General features: G+C 38.0%; 1 protein-coding gene across 10 annotated transcripts in view; it reads left to right on the top strand.

Annotated features, from left to right (window-relative positions):
• Positions 1-303: 303 nt before the first annotated feature.
• The window catches only part of ptprc (protein tyrosine phosphatase receptor type C), a 29,252-nt gene continuing 14,106 nt past the window's right edge, over positions 304-15,449 (top strand). The window contains exons 1-16 of one of the 10 annotated variants that reach the window (XM_038715438.1): positions 304-602; positions 4,424-4,438; positions 5,559-5,660; positions 6,036-6,248; positions 7,005-7,106; positions 8,451-8,552; positions 8,928-9,140; positions 9,897-9,998; positions 12,794-13,006; positions 13,148-13,270; positions 13,485-13,514; positions 13,811-14,086; positions 14,190-14,426; positions 14,523-14,636; positions 14,956-15,093; positions 15,219-15,365. In XM_038715438.1, coding sequence (XP_038571366.1) covers positions 539-602; positions 4,424-4,438; positions 5,559-5,660; positions 6,036-6,248; positions 7,005-7,106; positions 8,451-8,552; positions 8,928-9,140; positions 9,897-9,998; positions 12,794-13,006; positions 13,148-13,270; positions 13,485-13,514; positions 13,811-14,086; positions 14,190-14,426; positions 14,523-14,636; positions 14,956-15,093; positions 15,219-15,365 — 2,191 coding nt within the window. In that variant the 5' untranslated portion in view covers positions 304-538. Of the gene's footprint in view, positions 603-4,423; positions 4,439-5,558; positions 5,661-6,035; positions 6,249-7,004; positions 7,107-8,450; positions 8,553-8,927; positions 9,141-9,896; positions 9,999-12,793; positions 13,007-13,147; positions 13,271-13,484; positions 13,515-13,810; positions 14,087-14,189; positions 14,427-14,522; positions 14,637-14,952; positions 15,094-15,218; positions 15,366-15,449 lie in introns of all 10 variants that reach the window. The other 9 variants (XM_038715437.1, XM_038715439.1, XM_038715440.1 and 6 more) reach the window with 9 other exon arrangements.

Raw genomic sequence — 15,449 nt, 5'->3', positions numbered from 1 at the left:
GTCAACATCTCATTTTTCTTTTTACGTGTCTGTTGATGCAAAGTTAAACTGTGAATTTGGAAACCATCATGTACTAAGCATGTATCTAAAAACCTGATATGTCAAACCCCAATTTAAAAGAATTGGGGGGAATGGCTTCAGAATAAAACTAAACACCCTTTTTTTCACAAGTCAGAGGGTTTTCACACTTGAGCAAAAGCAAGTAAAGATTAGACGAGAGAAGACTTCCTGTTCTTGGTGGCGTAGCTGAAATGAAGCTTCCTGTCACCAAACGTTAAGGTAAAGGCAGCCTCTCTTTGTGTGACATCACTATCACTTGCTTGAAACCAGAGGCGAGGTTTAGGTTTGGGGGACAAGTCCAGGAAGCTGCACCAACTGATAAGGCAGAAAACATATGTAGTTTTTGGATTATTTCTCTCTTAGGGTTAAGTTTAGAATTTAAAATACTGCTTCAATTCGGCGTGTCAATATCTGCCTATTGGTCCCCAATAGGACTATACTGTATGGTTTGCGGCCGTGCACACCCAAACTCCTGGATATGGCGGGTCTCTGTGGTCTAAAGATCCTGCTGCTCTTGGCTCTAATCATCGGTTTGGCCAACTGTAAGTAACCAACTGCATCGTCTTTATGAAGTGATTGTGGAAAGGGAACGGTGCTCTGTGAAGTTGAGTCCTTGAATGTGTCATTGAAAGTCTTCTAGAAGGAAAACAAAATCTGTAAATGATCCAAAACTTGAATAATAGCCAATTGTAGGCAATCTAATTTAATTGTTTTTGAAGTTGTAGCATATGGTTGTTGAGCATGTGATCATGTTTACAAGAAAAGGTTAAACACTTTCCATGCCTGAGACAGAGGCTTGAATCTGTCAGTGCAAATGCTTGACAATTTGCTTTTTTTGAAAACTGGAAAACATCGGCGCACAAAATGTAATCATTTAAAGTAAAAACTGAGGGCAGAAATGACAAGCTACAGTATATCATATTTTTGAGTTGTGCCTCCGTTTGTGCTACTTCACGTTTCTTAAACTTTTCAAACCCAAGAACACAAGACAGTACAGCGCACACTTGATGTGAGAAGCTAAAAAGTGACAGGTTTGAGAGCCCCTTTGGCAAAAGAATAAACAGTTATGTTCAACCAAAGACTGCTGTTAATAAGAAGACTGTCTTTAAAACGTGTTCTTTCATTTGGTACAAAGCTATGGGAATTTTTGCAATCATGTTTCTGTTCTCCTTTGACATTGTGTGTTAGTATGTGTGTGTGTGTGTGTGTGTGTGTGTGTGTGTGTGCGTGTGCGCATGCGCGTAAGTGTGTGTGGGTACGTGTATATGAGTGTATCATGTGTGTGTGTGTGTAGGTGGGGGGGATTTATGTCTCTTAGAGATGATAGAAATGTTCAGGGTGTGTCCCAGCAAGCTCTTCACTTCAACCCTAGTGGCTGTGAGTGCTGTATATGATACACATCTGTGTGTGTGTGTGTGTGTGTGTGTGTATGCATGCATATGTGCATGTGTTAAGTCAGACCCACCTTACTGCCTCTTGCATCACTCAGTTATGCTACTGTTCAGTACATCAAACAATTTCTGCTATTTGCAGCTTAGACGCCTGTACACATGAGCTGAAATAAACCCTTCGCTCTATTTATTTCACTCTGTTGTCTTTAATGTCAGTCAGGGTCAGTTTTTGTCATTTGTTTCTAACATACAGTATTTCACAGCTAGTGCGTGAGATGAGTCATCATGGTACACCATATCAACAGACGTTTCTTATTTTTATCTCTTCACTTTTCCATTGATCAGGTATCATTTTTCATAATTAAAACACTCCAAAAGTAGCAATATTTTTAAAAGCAATGATGATTTGTTTTATATAATTTTGTATCAATTTAGTAATCTTACCATTATTAACATATGACCACTGGTGGATACTAAGTACACTTACTCAAGTACTGTATTTTAGCACCATTCTGATGTATAATCCACTACATTTCAGAGGGAAATATTGTATATTTTCTATGGTTACTTTGCAAATTAATATTTAACAAACCTATAATGAGCACACAGAACAGTGCATTGTTATACAGTAAATTAAACCGCCTGACAATATACAAAAATAACTGGAATCAGCTTCATCTCAACAGCTACAAAAGTTAAATGCTATTTACATGTAAAAGAAATAATTATCTAATAGTACAATACACTGTAGAAGAATATATCTCTTACAGAGCTCAATTTGCCTGCAACATGGCTACATATATTCTTTAGGTAACTGATAAGACTTCTACTTAAGCACAGTTTTGAATACAAGACTTTTAATTGTAATGGAGTATTTTTACAGAATGGTATTGATACGTTTACCCAGTGCTGGAAGAAGTATTCAGAGATTTTACTTAAGAAAAAGTAGAGATAAAAAAAATTTCTCAATTACAAATCCTACCCTCAATATCTTACTCAAATAAGTATTATAAGCTAAATGTACTTAAAGTATCAAAAGTAAAAGTACTGGTTCTGCAGAAACAGTTATTATTAATCATGTATGTGCTGTACTGTGACTTTTAAAACATGCAATATGTATTTGTGTTATAAGTATGCATTTGATGGTGTTTCACCACTAATATTAAATAACAGAGAATGTGGCGAAGAGCTTCCTTCCAATACAGAAACTAGTTGGTGTTAAATCCATTCAAAACTCTGCCCAACTTGTCTTTCTTCACTTTTTTCCCTCATTGTTGTTAAAGAATTAGAGTAAACGTAGGGTCAGATCAACCCTTCGGGCCAAATATCATGTGAGCGCTAGTTACATTTAGGTAAAACAGTGTGAGAGCAAGCATTAACATGCAGATTTTCAAGCTTTCTTTTGCTGCAGCAGATCAAAAAGTTGACCACTTCCGTGTTCCATTCTGGGTTGCCTTCATTTCCTGGCAAGAGCAGAGCAGCAGAGCGGGCCAAGCAGGCTGAGACTGAGCAAAAGTAAATTGAGAATTCATGAAAAAAATAGGGAAGTGTAGTGTCTAAAATGAAGAAGTGAGGTCAGAGATGTTAAGAATGCTGCATGATTAAAGCAGGTTCTGGGAGGAGTGTGCTCGTCACAAAGCAGGGGGCGGTATTCTGCGGTGAATGCAAAATATGACAAGAAAGGATAAAAAAACTTATGGTGAGCTCTGATAGAGAGAAAACTGATGTATGAGAGACAGATCCAGACACTGTATCAGTTTCTTTATTAAATGTCAGAAAAGTAAATGGATTCAGGGACAGGAGTCTGAGGGCATTTGAGCTCTGACTGTCAGTAAACTGTAACTACTGTCAAATTTGTGCAGTTGAATTTCTTCTCTATTGTCACCTCATCTCCCTTCCTCTACCTATTTCTTCCTCTACTTCTGCTTCTTTCTCTCTCACACTTGAACAGGCTGATGTAACAGTGTGAATATCACACCTTTGTTTCACACTCAGCCCTGAAAAAGAAAGCACGCAAAAGACCAAGGAGGCTTTACTTAAAAATATTTAGGCCATTTAAAAAACAACCTAAAAACTTAAAAACAACAATGCTGTAAATTAAACAAACAATATTAGGGTTTGGATAAAGTTTTCTCACTAGTAAAATCAATTTGATCACTCAAACCTTTCACTGAAACACTTCAATCGGCAGGAAGTATAAAGTGGTGAAATGTCACTGCAGAGAGCATGCATCTCTGCTCGAGACAGTGAAACAAGAATGCGCCAAACCACATCCTGAAACTCATTGTTTGACTGTCCCCCATCACCTCATCACTCATTGCTTTTATTATAAAGAACAAATGGACAAAACTGCCAATATGTATTTACAAGCCTATTTTTGTTCCAAATTCGTAAAACTATTGTAATATAAGAAAATGTAGTTTGAAAAGCAAAGAAAAACGCACTTATTAAGACATAAATTATTAATAATTCATATTAATGGGGCATTCAGCAAAGCATGATTATCATTTTAAACAATATTTGGAGACACTGTTATTCCTAAAGGCTAAAAATGAGGATATGAGAAAGAAAGTCCATTTGTGCTTCAGAATGATCCAGTGATCTGTCCAAACTGAAACTAATTTTGTAAGTGTGGAGAGGTTCTAGGTTTCAGTGCAAAGCAGGAAATAGCGGTTTGCCTTCTGAAATAGCAAATATGACTCTTTGCCACATTGTCATAGCAACCAGGTTGTACAGCCCTGCCTCATACACAACCTCAGATAGAAAATAGTCACCAATGTTAACTTGGCCCTTAAAGATTTTTTTTTTGGGGAAGAAGGAAGTTCACGCTTTACAAAAATTTAACACCTGAAAAAACGTACTTGTTGGTTTGTTTCTTTTTCTGTATAATTATATGCAGTAAACAGAACTCTTTTATGGCAAAAAAGCATGGCAAAATGATTTAATTATTTTTTTCTTATTTGTAATTCCAGGTGAAGACCCAAAAGGTGAGTGGCAATACTAAATAACAAAATTTAATTGTTATCATAATTAATAAAATGTTTATGTCTAACTATGCCTGTGCTATACCTATATGATCCATTGTATTCACCTTTCTGCTTTCCAAAGTGAGATTGTGATTGCTTCTTTAAACCTTTTTTCCTTGTTTTTTGTCAAATTATACTCTGTATTATACTCTGTCTGAGTATGGAGAGTATAACAGTAATAGAGCAGTAATTTGAGCAGTTCTGTGTCAAGTGTTTTTAGTATTTAGGTAAATCAAATTCTGCGGTATGGATGTAACTTTTTTCCATTATAGGAACAAGAAAGTCACTGATTATGCAGCCAGTGAAACATGAATCCTAATATTTCCTAAAAGTGGGTACTCTACAATCATCAGTGGTAGAAAAAAAAATCTGTTTGAACACAACGTTTTCTAGAAAAATTTAAATACCTTATTTCCATTTTATCCTCTGATCCTGGCTTTATAGAAATAAGCTGTGAGAGGTTACCCTACAGTTTCTTTGAGAAAGCTATAATAGAAACATCTAATCAAAGTTGAGGCTAAACTTGTCTTTCAATGTCTTCATCAACTCTGGTTTAATAGATTATATATTTTCTATTTATCCGGTACTTTGATTTAAACATTAAACCCAATTTACTCTGTGAAGAAACTAAGTGAGGTGGCTATTGGCGCAACATTTTGCCGACACTTTCCACTGTTGACATCATCCTGTTGAGATTCACAACCTTGTTTGTGCTTTGACAAAGAAAGACAACAAAGTCTTTAAAAAAAAAGTATTTAAACTCATAAGTACAGTTAATGCTCAGCTTGATTACATTTCTGCTATTCTAGCGGCAGAATCCCACTGAACAGCTGAATACTGCTTTTCCTGCTCTGAATATAAATTTGTTCTGCCCAGTGCAACTATTGCTTGGCATTTTTTCTTGTTAATACAAATGTGTAGTAGACATAACTAAAGGAAGGGATTGACAAGTAGCAACACCATCTTTGTAACAAGAGGAAACAGGATTGATGTGGTCATCATCTTAAGGAGCAAAATGCTCATGTAGAAGCTAGCATTGTGATAATGTGCCTGGCCTGACTTTTGTTTTCTTGGAATGCAGATGTTTCAACCTCCACACCTCCACCCACCACCACAAAGTCCAGTGTACCTCCAAAACCCAACCAATCTGTCACCTCCTCACTTCCACTCACCACGGCAGCAGGTATTGTCATGCCTTCAGACACCAAAGTAACTGCCCTCAAACTTTCACTCACCACAATCAACCCCCACCTCAGACTCCAATGTTCGGGCACTCGATTCAACTACCACATCTGGGAATGTATTCAGCCTCAGTTTACAGTTTTATTGGAAACATTAGCGTTTCATTCAGCATGATATCCAAAGCCCAATTTCCATATTGATGTTGTGATTGCTCCTTTACACCTCTTTCCAGGTTTTTTGTCAAGTTATACTCTATCTAAGATCAGTTATAATGATATGTAGATGCATTAAATCTTATTTTGGGAAACGTTTAGGTCAAACAAATGGAGTCTGGAGTATTTAAAGCATAACTGACTTTTGTGTTCCTGGAATGCAGATGTTTCAACCTCCTCACTTCCACACACCATCACAAAGTCCACTTTACCTTCAGAAACCAGCCAATCTGTCACCTCCTCACCTTCACGCACAATCACAGCAGCTACTGTCAAGCCTACAGGCACCCCAGCACCTGCCCTCATTCTTTCACGCACCACACCAACCCTCACATCAGACTCCAAATTTCAGGCACTCAGTTCAACTACCATGCCTGGTAATGTATTCAGCCTCAGTTTACAGTTTTATTGGAAACATTAGCATAGCTTTCAGCGTGATATCTTCCTGAAATAGTAGTTAGGCTTACATCAGGTCAGAGAATTGGCAGTAAAGTATTTTGAGAAGATGACCTCCAGCATGCTCTCCATCCTACAGCTACTACTCTTCCTGCAAACACCTTACCTGCATCCTCACCCTCAACCACTAAGAAAACAGACTTGTTTGCTTGTGTTTTGACAAAGAAAGACAGCAAAGTCCCACAACAGGAAGTATTTAAACTCATAGCTACAGTTAAGGCTAGAATTAGGAAAGAGATGCAGTTTGTGTCGAGTGTTTTCAGTATTTAGGTGAGTCAAATTCTGCAGTACGGATGATACTTTTTTCCATCACAAGAATAAGTAAGTCACTGATTATGCAGCCAGTGAAACATGAATCCTAATATTTCCTAATAGAACTAAGGAAAAAATCAGTTTGAACACAGTTATTTCTGAGGAAAAAATCATATTTCCATCTTACACACTGATCCTGGCTTTATAGAAATAAATTGTGAGAAGTCCTACGGTGTCATTTTTTCTTGTTAATACAAATGTGTAGTAGACATAACTAAAGGAAGGGATTGACAAGTAGCAACACCATCTTTGTAACAAGAGGAAACAGGATTGATGTGGTCATCATCTTAAGGAGCAAAATGCTCATGTAGAAGCTAGCATTGTGATAATGTGCCTGGCCTGACTTTTGTTTTCTTGGAATGCAGATGTTTCAACCTCCACACCTCCACCCACCACCACAAAGTCCAGTGTACCTCCAAAACCCAACCAATCTGTCACCTCCTCACTTCCACTCACCACGGCAGCAGGTACTGTCATGCCTTCAGACACCAAAGTAACTGCCCTCAAACTTTCACTCACCACAATCAACCCCCACCTCAGACTCCAATGTTCGGGCACTCGATTCAACTACCACATCTGGGAATGTATTCAGCCTCAGTTTACAGTTTTATTGGAAACATTAGCATAGCTTTCAGCGTGATATCCAAAGCCCAATTTCTATATTGATGTTGTGATTGCTCCTTTACACCTCTTTCCAGGTTTTTTGTCAAGTTATACTCTATCTAAGATCAGTTATAATGATATGTAGATGCATTAAATCTTATTTTGGGAAACGTTTAGGTCAAACAAATGGAGTCTGGAGTATTTAAAGCATAACTGACTTTTGTGTTCTTGGAATGCAGATGTTTCAACCTCCTCACTTCCACACACCATCACAAAGTCCACTTTACCTTCAGAAACCAGCCAATCTGTCACCTCCTCACCTTCACGCACAATCACAGCAGCTACTGTCAAGCCTACAGGCACCCCAGCACCTGCCCTCATTCTTTCACCCACCACACCAACCCTCACATCAGACTCCAAATTTCAGGCACTCAGTTCAACTACCATGCCTAGTAATGTATTCAGCCTCAGTTTACAGTTTTATTGGAAACATTAGCATAGCTTTCAGCGTGATATCTTCCTGAAATAGTAGTTAGGCGTACATCAGGTCAGAGAATTGGCAGTAAAGTATTTTGAGAAGATGACCTCCAGCATGCTCTCCATCCTACAGCTACTACTCTTCCTGCAAACACCTTACCTGCATCCTCACCCTCAACCACTAAGAAAACAGACTTGTTTGCTTGTGTTTTGACAAAGAAAGACAGCAAAGTCCCACAACAGGAAGTATTTAAACTCATAGCTACAGTTAAGGCTAGAATTAGGAAAGAGATGCAGTTTGTGTCGAGTGTTTTCAGTATTTAGGTGAGTCAAATTCTGCAGTACGGATGATACTTTTTTCCATCACAAGAATAAGTAAGTCACTGATTATGCAGCCAGTGAAACATGAATCCTAATATTTCCTAATAGAACTAAGGAAAAAATCAGTTTGAACACAGTTATTTCTGAGGAAAAAATCACATTTCCATCTTACACACTGATCCTGGCTTTATAGAAATAAATTGTGAGAAGTCCTACGGTGTCATTTTTTCTTGTTAATACAAATGTGTAGTAGACATAACTAAAGGAAGGGATTGACAAGTAGCAACACCATCTTTGTAACAAGAGGAAACAGGATTGATGTGGTCATCATCTTAAGGAGCAAAATGCTCATGTAGAAGCTAGCATTGTGATAATGTGCCTGGCCTGACTTTTGTTTTCTTGGAATGCAGATGTTTCAACCTCCACACCTCCACCCACCACCACAAAGTCCAGTGTACCTCCAAAACCCAACCAATCTGTCACCTCCTCACTTCCACTCACCACGGCAGCAGGTACTGTCATGCCTTCAGACACCAAAGTAACTGCCCTCAAACTTTCACTCACCACAATCAACCCCCACCTCAGACTCCAATGTTCGGGCACTCGATTCAACTACCACATCTGGGAATGTATTCAGCCTCAGTTTACAGTTTTATTGGAAACATTAGCGTTTCATTCAGCATGATATCCAAAGCCCAATTTCCATATTGATGTTGTGATTGCTCCTTTACACCTCTTTCCAGGTTTTTTGTCAAGTTATACTCTATCTAAGATCAGTTATAATGATATGTAGATGCATTAAATCTTATTTTGGGAAACGTTTAGGTCAAACAAATGGAGTCTGGAGTATTTAAAGCATAACTGACTTTTGTGTTCTTGGAATGCAGATGTTTCAACCTCCTCACTTCCACACACCATCACAAAGTCCACTTTACCTTCAGAAACCAGCCAATCTGTCACCTCCTCACCTTCACGCACAATCACAGCAGCTACTGTCAAGCCTACAGGCACCCCAGCACCTGCCAGCATTCTTTCACACACCACACCAACCCTCACATCAGACTCCAAATTTCAGGCACTCAGTTCAACTACCATGCCTGGTAATGTATTCGGCCTTAGTTTACAGTTTTATTGGAAACATTAGCATAGCTTTCAGCGTGATATCTTCCTGAAATAGTAGTTAGGCTTACATCAGGTAAGAGTATTGGCAATAAAGTATTTTGAGAAGATGACCTCCAGCATGCTCTCCATCCTACAGCTACTACTCTTCCTGCAAACACCTTACCTGCATCCTCACCCTCAACCACTAAGAAAACAGACTTGTTTGCTTGTGTTTTGACAAAGAAAGACAGCAAAGTCCCACAACAGGAAGTATTTAAACTCATAGCTACAGTTAAGGCTAGAATTAGGAAAGAGATGCAGTTTGTGTCGAGTGTTTTCAGTATTTAGGTGAGTCAAATTCTGCAGTACGGATGATACTTTTTTCCATCACAAGAATAAGTAAGTCACTGATTATGCAGCCAGTGAAACATGAATCCTAATATTTCCTAATAGAACTAAGGAAAAAATCAGTTTGAACACAGTTATTTCTGAGGAAAAAATCATATTTCCATCTTACACACTGATCCTGGCTTTATAGAAATAAATTGTGAGAAGTCCTACGGTGTCATTTTTTCTTGTTAATACAAATGTGTAGTAGACATAACTAAAGGAAGGGATTGACAAGTAGCAACACCATCTTTGTAACAAGAGGAAACAGGATTGATGTGGTCATCATCTTTAGGAGCAAAATGCTCATGTAGAAGCTAGCATTGTGATAATGTGCCTGGCCTGACTTTTGTTTTCTTGGAATACAGACGTTTCATCCTCCACACCTCCACCCACCACCACAAAGTCCAGTGTACCTCCAAAACCCAACCAATCTGTCACCTCCTCACTTCCACTCACCACGGCAGCAGGTACTGTCATGCCTTCAGACACCAAAGTAACTGCCCTCAAACTTTCACTCACCACAATCAACCCCCACCTCAGACTCCAATGTTCGGGCACTCGATTCAACTACCACATCTGGGAATGTATTCAGCCTCAGTTTACAGTTTTATTGGAAACATTAGTGTTGCATTCAGCATGATTTCCTCTTGAAATAGTTGTTAGGGATTATATCAGGTAAGAGTACTGGCAGAAAGGTATTTTGACTTGAAGATGACCTCCAGCATGTTCTCCATGAGGATCAATTCCAAAGTAAACTACATGTGGAAACATTTAGCTTCAGGATGAACAGGTGAAAATGATGTCCATGTGTTGCAAGATTTCCCTAACACATACTTGGTCCACAATCCTTTGATGGAGGAATGTGGGGCTACAGTTATCCTTACCTAAACACAGTTCTTCATGTACAAAATATGTAAATTGCATTTTAGTTTATGCTCATTTCAAATATTGCTTTTGCCAAAACAGTATGAAACGCTTATGTTCATACAGTGTGCAGCTGATCTGCAATGGGAATTTTCATTCACATTCAAGTCCAATACAGGAATTAATTTGACATTGATATAGTGCATGGAAAAGAAAAGACCTTTTGCAGGTCAAACTTTTCTCCCAGGTGTTTACCTTTTAATTGTTAATGAAGAGTAGACCCTTAAATCATGGGGGAATTTTATACATATTATATTTATCACATTATGTGCCTGATTTACTAAAGGTTTGCGAGAGTAAAAACGTGTGTAAACTTGATATCACCAGAAAAATTAGCACGGAAGCTGATCTACTAACGGTGTGCACGCAGAATGATGTCTTTCAGAAGTGCAAGATAGCACCTGTTGTTAGGCTGCTACTTTTGCCTTAATGAATATGCAATTTGGGGTGTAACTAAAGTCGGCGGATCAATCCCCAGTTCCTCCAGGCTTCATGTCGAAGTGTCCTTGGGCAAGATATTGAACCAGTGAATTCTGGGGAAAAAACATATTTCCATCTTACCCACTGATCCTGGCTTTATAGAGATAACTTGTGAGAGGTCCTACAGAGTCCTTTTTTCTTGTTAATACAATGTTTAGTAGACATAAGTTGAGGGAAGGAATTACAAGTAGCAAAACCATCTTTGTAACAAGAGGAAACAGGATTTATGTGGTCATCATCGTTAGAAGGAAAATGCTAGATGTAGAATATCCAATGTATTGAAATACAATTATTTTATTTTATTTTTTTGATGAACTATATGAATGATTTTTTTTGTATGTATCCTTTAGCTTTGGCAATACTAGTATATTAACACTCATGCCAATAAAGAAAATTTAGTTTCGACCTGACTTCTTTTCTCTGTGAGATGGAAGAATTTAGAAAGTTGCGTGGTGATCACGCGTAAAATTCATCCTGCCAGAGGAACGATCACCAACTGTTCACAGCGCGCCGGTCGTAATAGCGACAGGTATTAGAGAGGGAATAGGATGTTGCTGTGTACAGGGCCAGGGACTAACAATAACTTGTTGCATAACATCGATGCCATCATTTAAGAGTCTAAAATTAGACCCTTAAATCATGGGGAAATTTTCCTGTAGGGGTACATATTGTTTATGCATAATATTTTTATCGCATTATATGCATTTATGGTCCATTGCATGTTCGCACAATGAAATGTATTCACCTTTCTGCTTCCTGCAAAGTGAATATAAGTTAAGGACAAGAAAGATTTTGACACTGATGTTGTGATTGCTCCTTGTGATGATATTTAGATGTTTTTAATCTTTTGGGAAACTTTTAGCTCAAACAAAGTCTGGAGAATTTAAAGCATAACTGTAAGGTTTAGAAAAGAGCAGCAGCTCTGTGTCCAGTGATTTTAGTATTTAGGTAAGACAAATTCTGCGGTATGGATGTACCTTATTTCCATCTTATCCTCTGATCCTGGCTTTTTAGAAATAGTTTATCCTATAGTTTCTGTGAGAAAGCTATAGTAGAAACATATAATCAGTGTTGAGGCCAAACTTGCCTTTCAATGTCTTCATCAGCTCTGGTTTAATAATAGATTATATATTTTCTATTTAGCCAGTACTTTGGTTTATACATACTAAAAACAAAGCTACAAAACTAAAATCTAAGTAAGATTAATTATCTTAATTGAAGGCAAAACATACTTGTTTTTTGTCTGGCAAGATATTTCTTCTTACCAGGTTGGCTTTTATATTAGATAATTTCACTTGTTTCAAGTTTTTTTGTCCTTAAGTAGCAACTGAAATGTTTTTGTTCTGTTGGCAGATCATTTTATTTTAAGTAATATTTCCCCCATTTAAATGCTTTTTTACCTTGTTTTTGAGAGCTCACTTTTTGCAGTGATTAAACCCAGTTTACTCTGTGAAGAAGCTAAGAGAGGTGGCTTTGGGTCCAACATTTGTCCAACACTTTACCACTGTTGACATCATCCTGTTGAGATCACAACCTTTAGGCAACCTTGTTTGTGTTTTGACAAAGAATGACAGCAAGACTTCCAGTGAACAGATACTAATACAAATACAAATACTGCTTTTCCTGCTCTGAATATAAATTTGTTCTGCCCAGTGCATCTATTGCTTTTGATCACCTCTTGTCATTTTTCTTGTGCAGTAGACATAACTTAAGGAAGGGATTGACAAGTAGCAACACCATCTATGTAACAAGAGGAAACAGGATTTATGTGGTCATCATCTTTAGAAGCAAAATGCTCATGTAGAAGCTAGCATTGTGATAATGTGCCTGGCCTGACTTTTGTGCTCTTGGAATGCAGATGTTTCAACCTCCTCACTTCCACACACCATCACAAAGTCCACTTTTCCTTCAGTAACCACCCAATCTGTTAACTCCTCACCTTCACGCACAATCACAGCAGCTACTGTCAAGCCTACAGGCACCCCAGCACCTGCCCTCAAGCTTTCACCCACCACACCAACCCTCACATCAGACTCCAAAGTTCAGGCACTCAGTTCAACTACCATGCCTGGTAATGTATTCAGCCTCAGTTTAGTTTTATTGGAAACATTAGCGTTGCTTTCAGAAATAGTAGTTAGGCGTACATCAGGTCAGAGAATTGGCAGTAAAGTATTTTGAGAAGATGACCTCCAGCATGCTCTCCATCCTACAGCTACTACTCTTGCTGCAAACACCTCACCTGCATCCTCACCCTCAACCACTGAGAAATCACTCTCTCCAACCACAAACCAGACCTCAACTCCAATCACCACTACAGTGTCTACTAACATCACAGGTTGGATTCTTCTTATTTAGACCTATGTGTTATTCGTGTAAGTGCAGACAACAGTTTCTACCACTAGCACTGCTAAGGAATGGGTTATAAGAAGTTCATAAAACACAGACACTTGCTTCATTTGCAAGTTGTTTGGAAGAGTATTTCAACATTTTATAATCTTATTAATATTTTGTTGTTTTCTTTTCTAATCTCATTTGAATGTGCTCTCCAGCCACCACAATTGCCCCTCCATCTCCGCATTGTGAGTATCAGTGTTTCTTTCTTTCAAGATATGATATATCTCATCATTACACTCATCTTAACAAACATTTGTACTAATTGTATTGGTTTACAGTCTTACTCTGCAGTATTTCTCTCTGACTTTGTAATGAATATAATTAAAGTCGATTTATGCAGTGATTGTTGTGTTTGGATTATATTTTGTTTCATGCTCAGGAACATGTTCAGCATCTACATGAACAAACTGAGATTTAAAAATGTCATCAGGTGGTTTATATTAACCAAGAGATTTTATGATTCTGTTAATTTTGTGTGCAGGTTTTTACACTGTTATGAGCATCAAGGGTGGCTTCCAGATTAACATCACAAGCTCTACCAATGGTACCTACACCATAAACATTAAAGAGAAGGGCTCACCTGAAATTGTAAAGAAATCCAACGTTCAGCACTCCAATCAAAACACAGCACATAATATCCAAGACCTGAAGCCCTGCACTGAATATAAGCTTAATGTGGCATTTATTGAACTGAATGAGAGCAAAGAAACCCCCTGTAACGATGCTGGAAATGAAATCACAAAGACAATTGGAATGCGTAAGTAACAATAATTCATACTTTTGAACTGCATCTTACTTTTGTTTTTTATGCTTTAAGAAACAAGACAGAGAGATATTTGTGCATCATTTGTCTATTTCAGGTAAAGATGACATTAAAGAAGTCAACTGCACCCCTGGATCCGTTTGTTACCGTAGTGATTGGAACATCAGCTCTTCACTGTCAACATCAAATCACATTCAAGCTGAGCCATGCAAAAGTGACAATAAAACGTTTTGTATCATACCTCGTTACAATGACATCTGCTCAGATTTGACCACAACCTTCACTTCAGGAAACTGTTCAAAATCTTTTAGCCTCAACAAAAGCATCCCTGTTGGTATGTACAGTAGGTTTCTCCTGTATTTTGAATTGCATTTGGTGTAGACCTTACTCAGTCATGTTTAATGTATGTGCTGTTTTCTTTTTTCCACAGATTTCTTAAATTCAAAGGATATAAATCATATTGATTCCACTAGACTTCCTGCAGAAATAGAAACAACATTTCCTCCAAACTGTCATGATCTCACCGCCGATTACACCTGTTGGGGTGAGTGAAGTAAAGTGAAGTATAAAGTTAAGAGACTTTGTCTGTCAACAACATTCTGAATGGATTTACATGGAAATGCATTTGAGTTTTTGATCTGCACTGTAGTAAAACAGAAATGAAGATGGAAATCAGTTCTGAATTGTCTTTTGGTGTAAGAGGAAGTCAAGGTATTCTGTGGATTAGTTCTGAAGAGAACATTTATTTTTGACATTTTCTCTGAATGTGTCGATATTTTAATCTAATCTAACTCTAAAAAAATGAAACCAATGATGAAACTGTCAGTTGTTGAAGAAATGTGGTCATCCTTGTGTCTCAGCAGAAAGTGGAAAACTCAGTGAGCTCAAGAAATTGCCTGAGTTGGAGCCCTACACAAACTACAGGTGTATTGGTCAGATCCAGGATGTCAACAATGTCACCATAACAAACACAACTGAGTTCAGCTTCCAGGTTGACTGTGGTATGTTGATATTCACTTTACCTCAGTGCAATTATAAGAACAACAAGCTTGTATCCTGAGATAACTATGGAGAAAAGGACAACACCAGATACTCAGTGTTACAGATGTCTAATGTGTTCCAACAGATCTTACAATTAACCCAATGCTGAATGCAACCAATACCTCCATTGTGTTGAGTTGGACCACGACCAGTAAAAATTGTCAAGATGTCCATCTTCAGAAGCTTTCTTATGGCTGCAGCTGTGTCCCTACTCCCAAACAGAAACCCACAAGTAAGTAAAATTATTCAGATTAACTCTCTAACTAGTAATTTTATAGGTATGCACTTTTGGAAGTTTTGGAGATCCTTTTACTGG

The sequence above is a fragment of the Micropterus salmoides genome, unplaced genomic scaffold (assembly GCF_014851395.1).
Source record: "Micropterus salmoides isolate LMB-PRFRI ecotype aquatic unplaced genomic scaffold, ASM1485139v1 Ms_hic_scaffold_13, whole genome shotgun sequence".
Lineage (NCBI taxonomy): Eukaryota > Metazoa > Chordata > Actinopteri > Centrarchiformes > Centrarchidae > Micropterus > Micropterus salmoides.
Note: the sequence above shows the minus strand (reverse complement) of the source record. Positions and strands in the feature narration are given on the sequence as shown.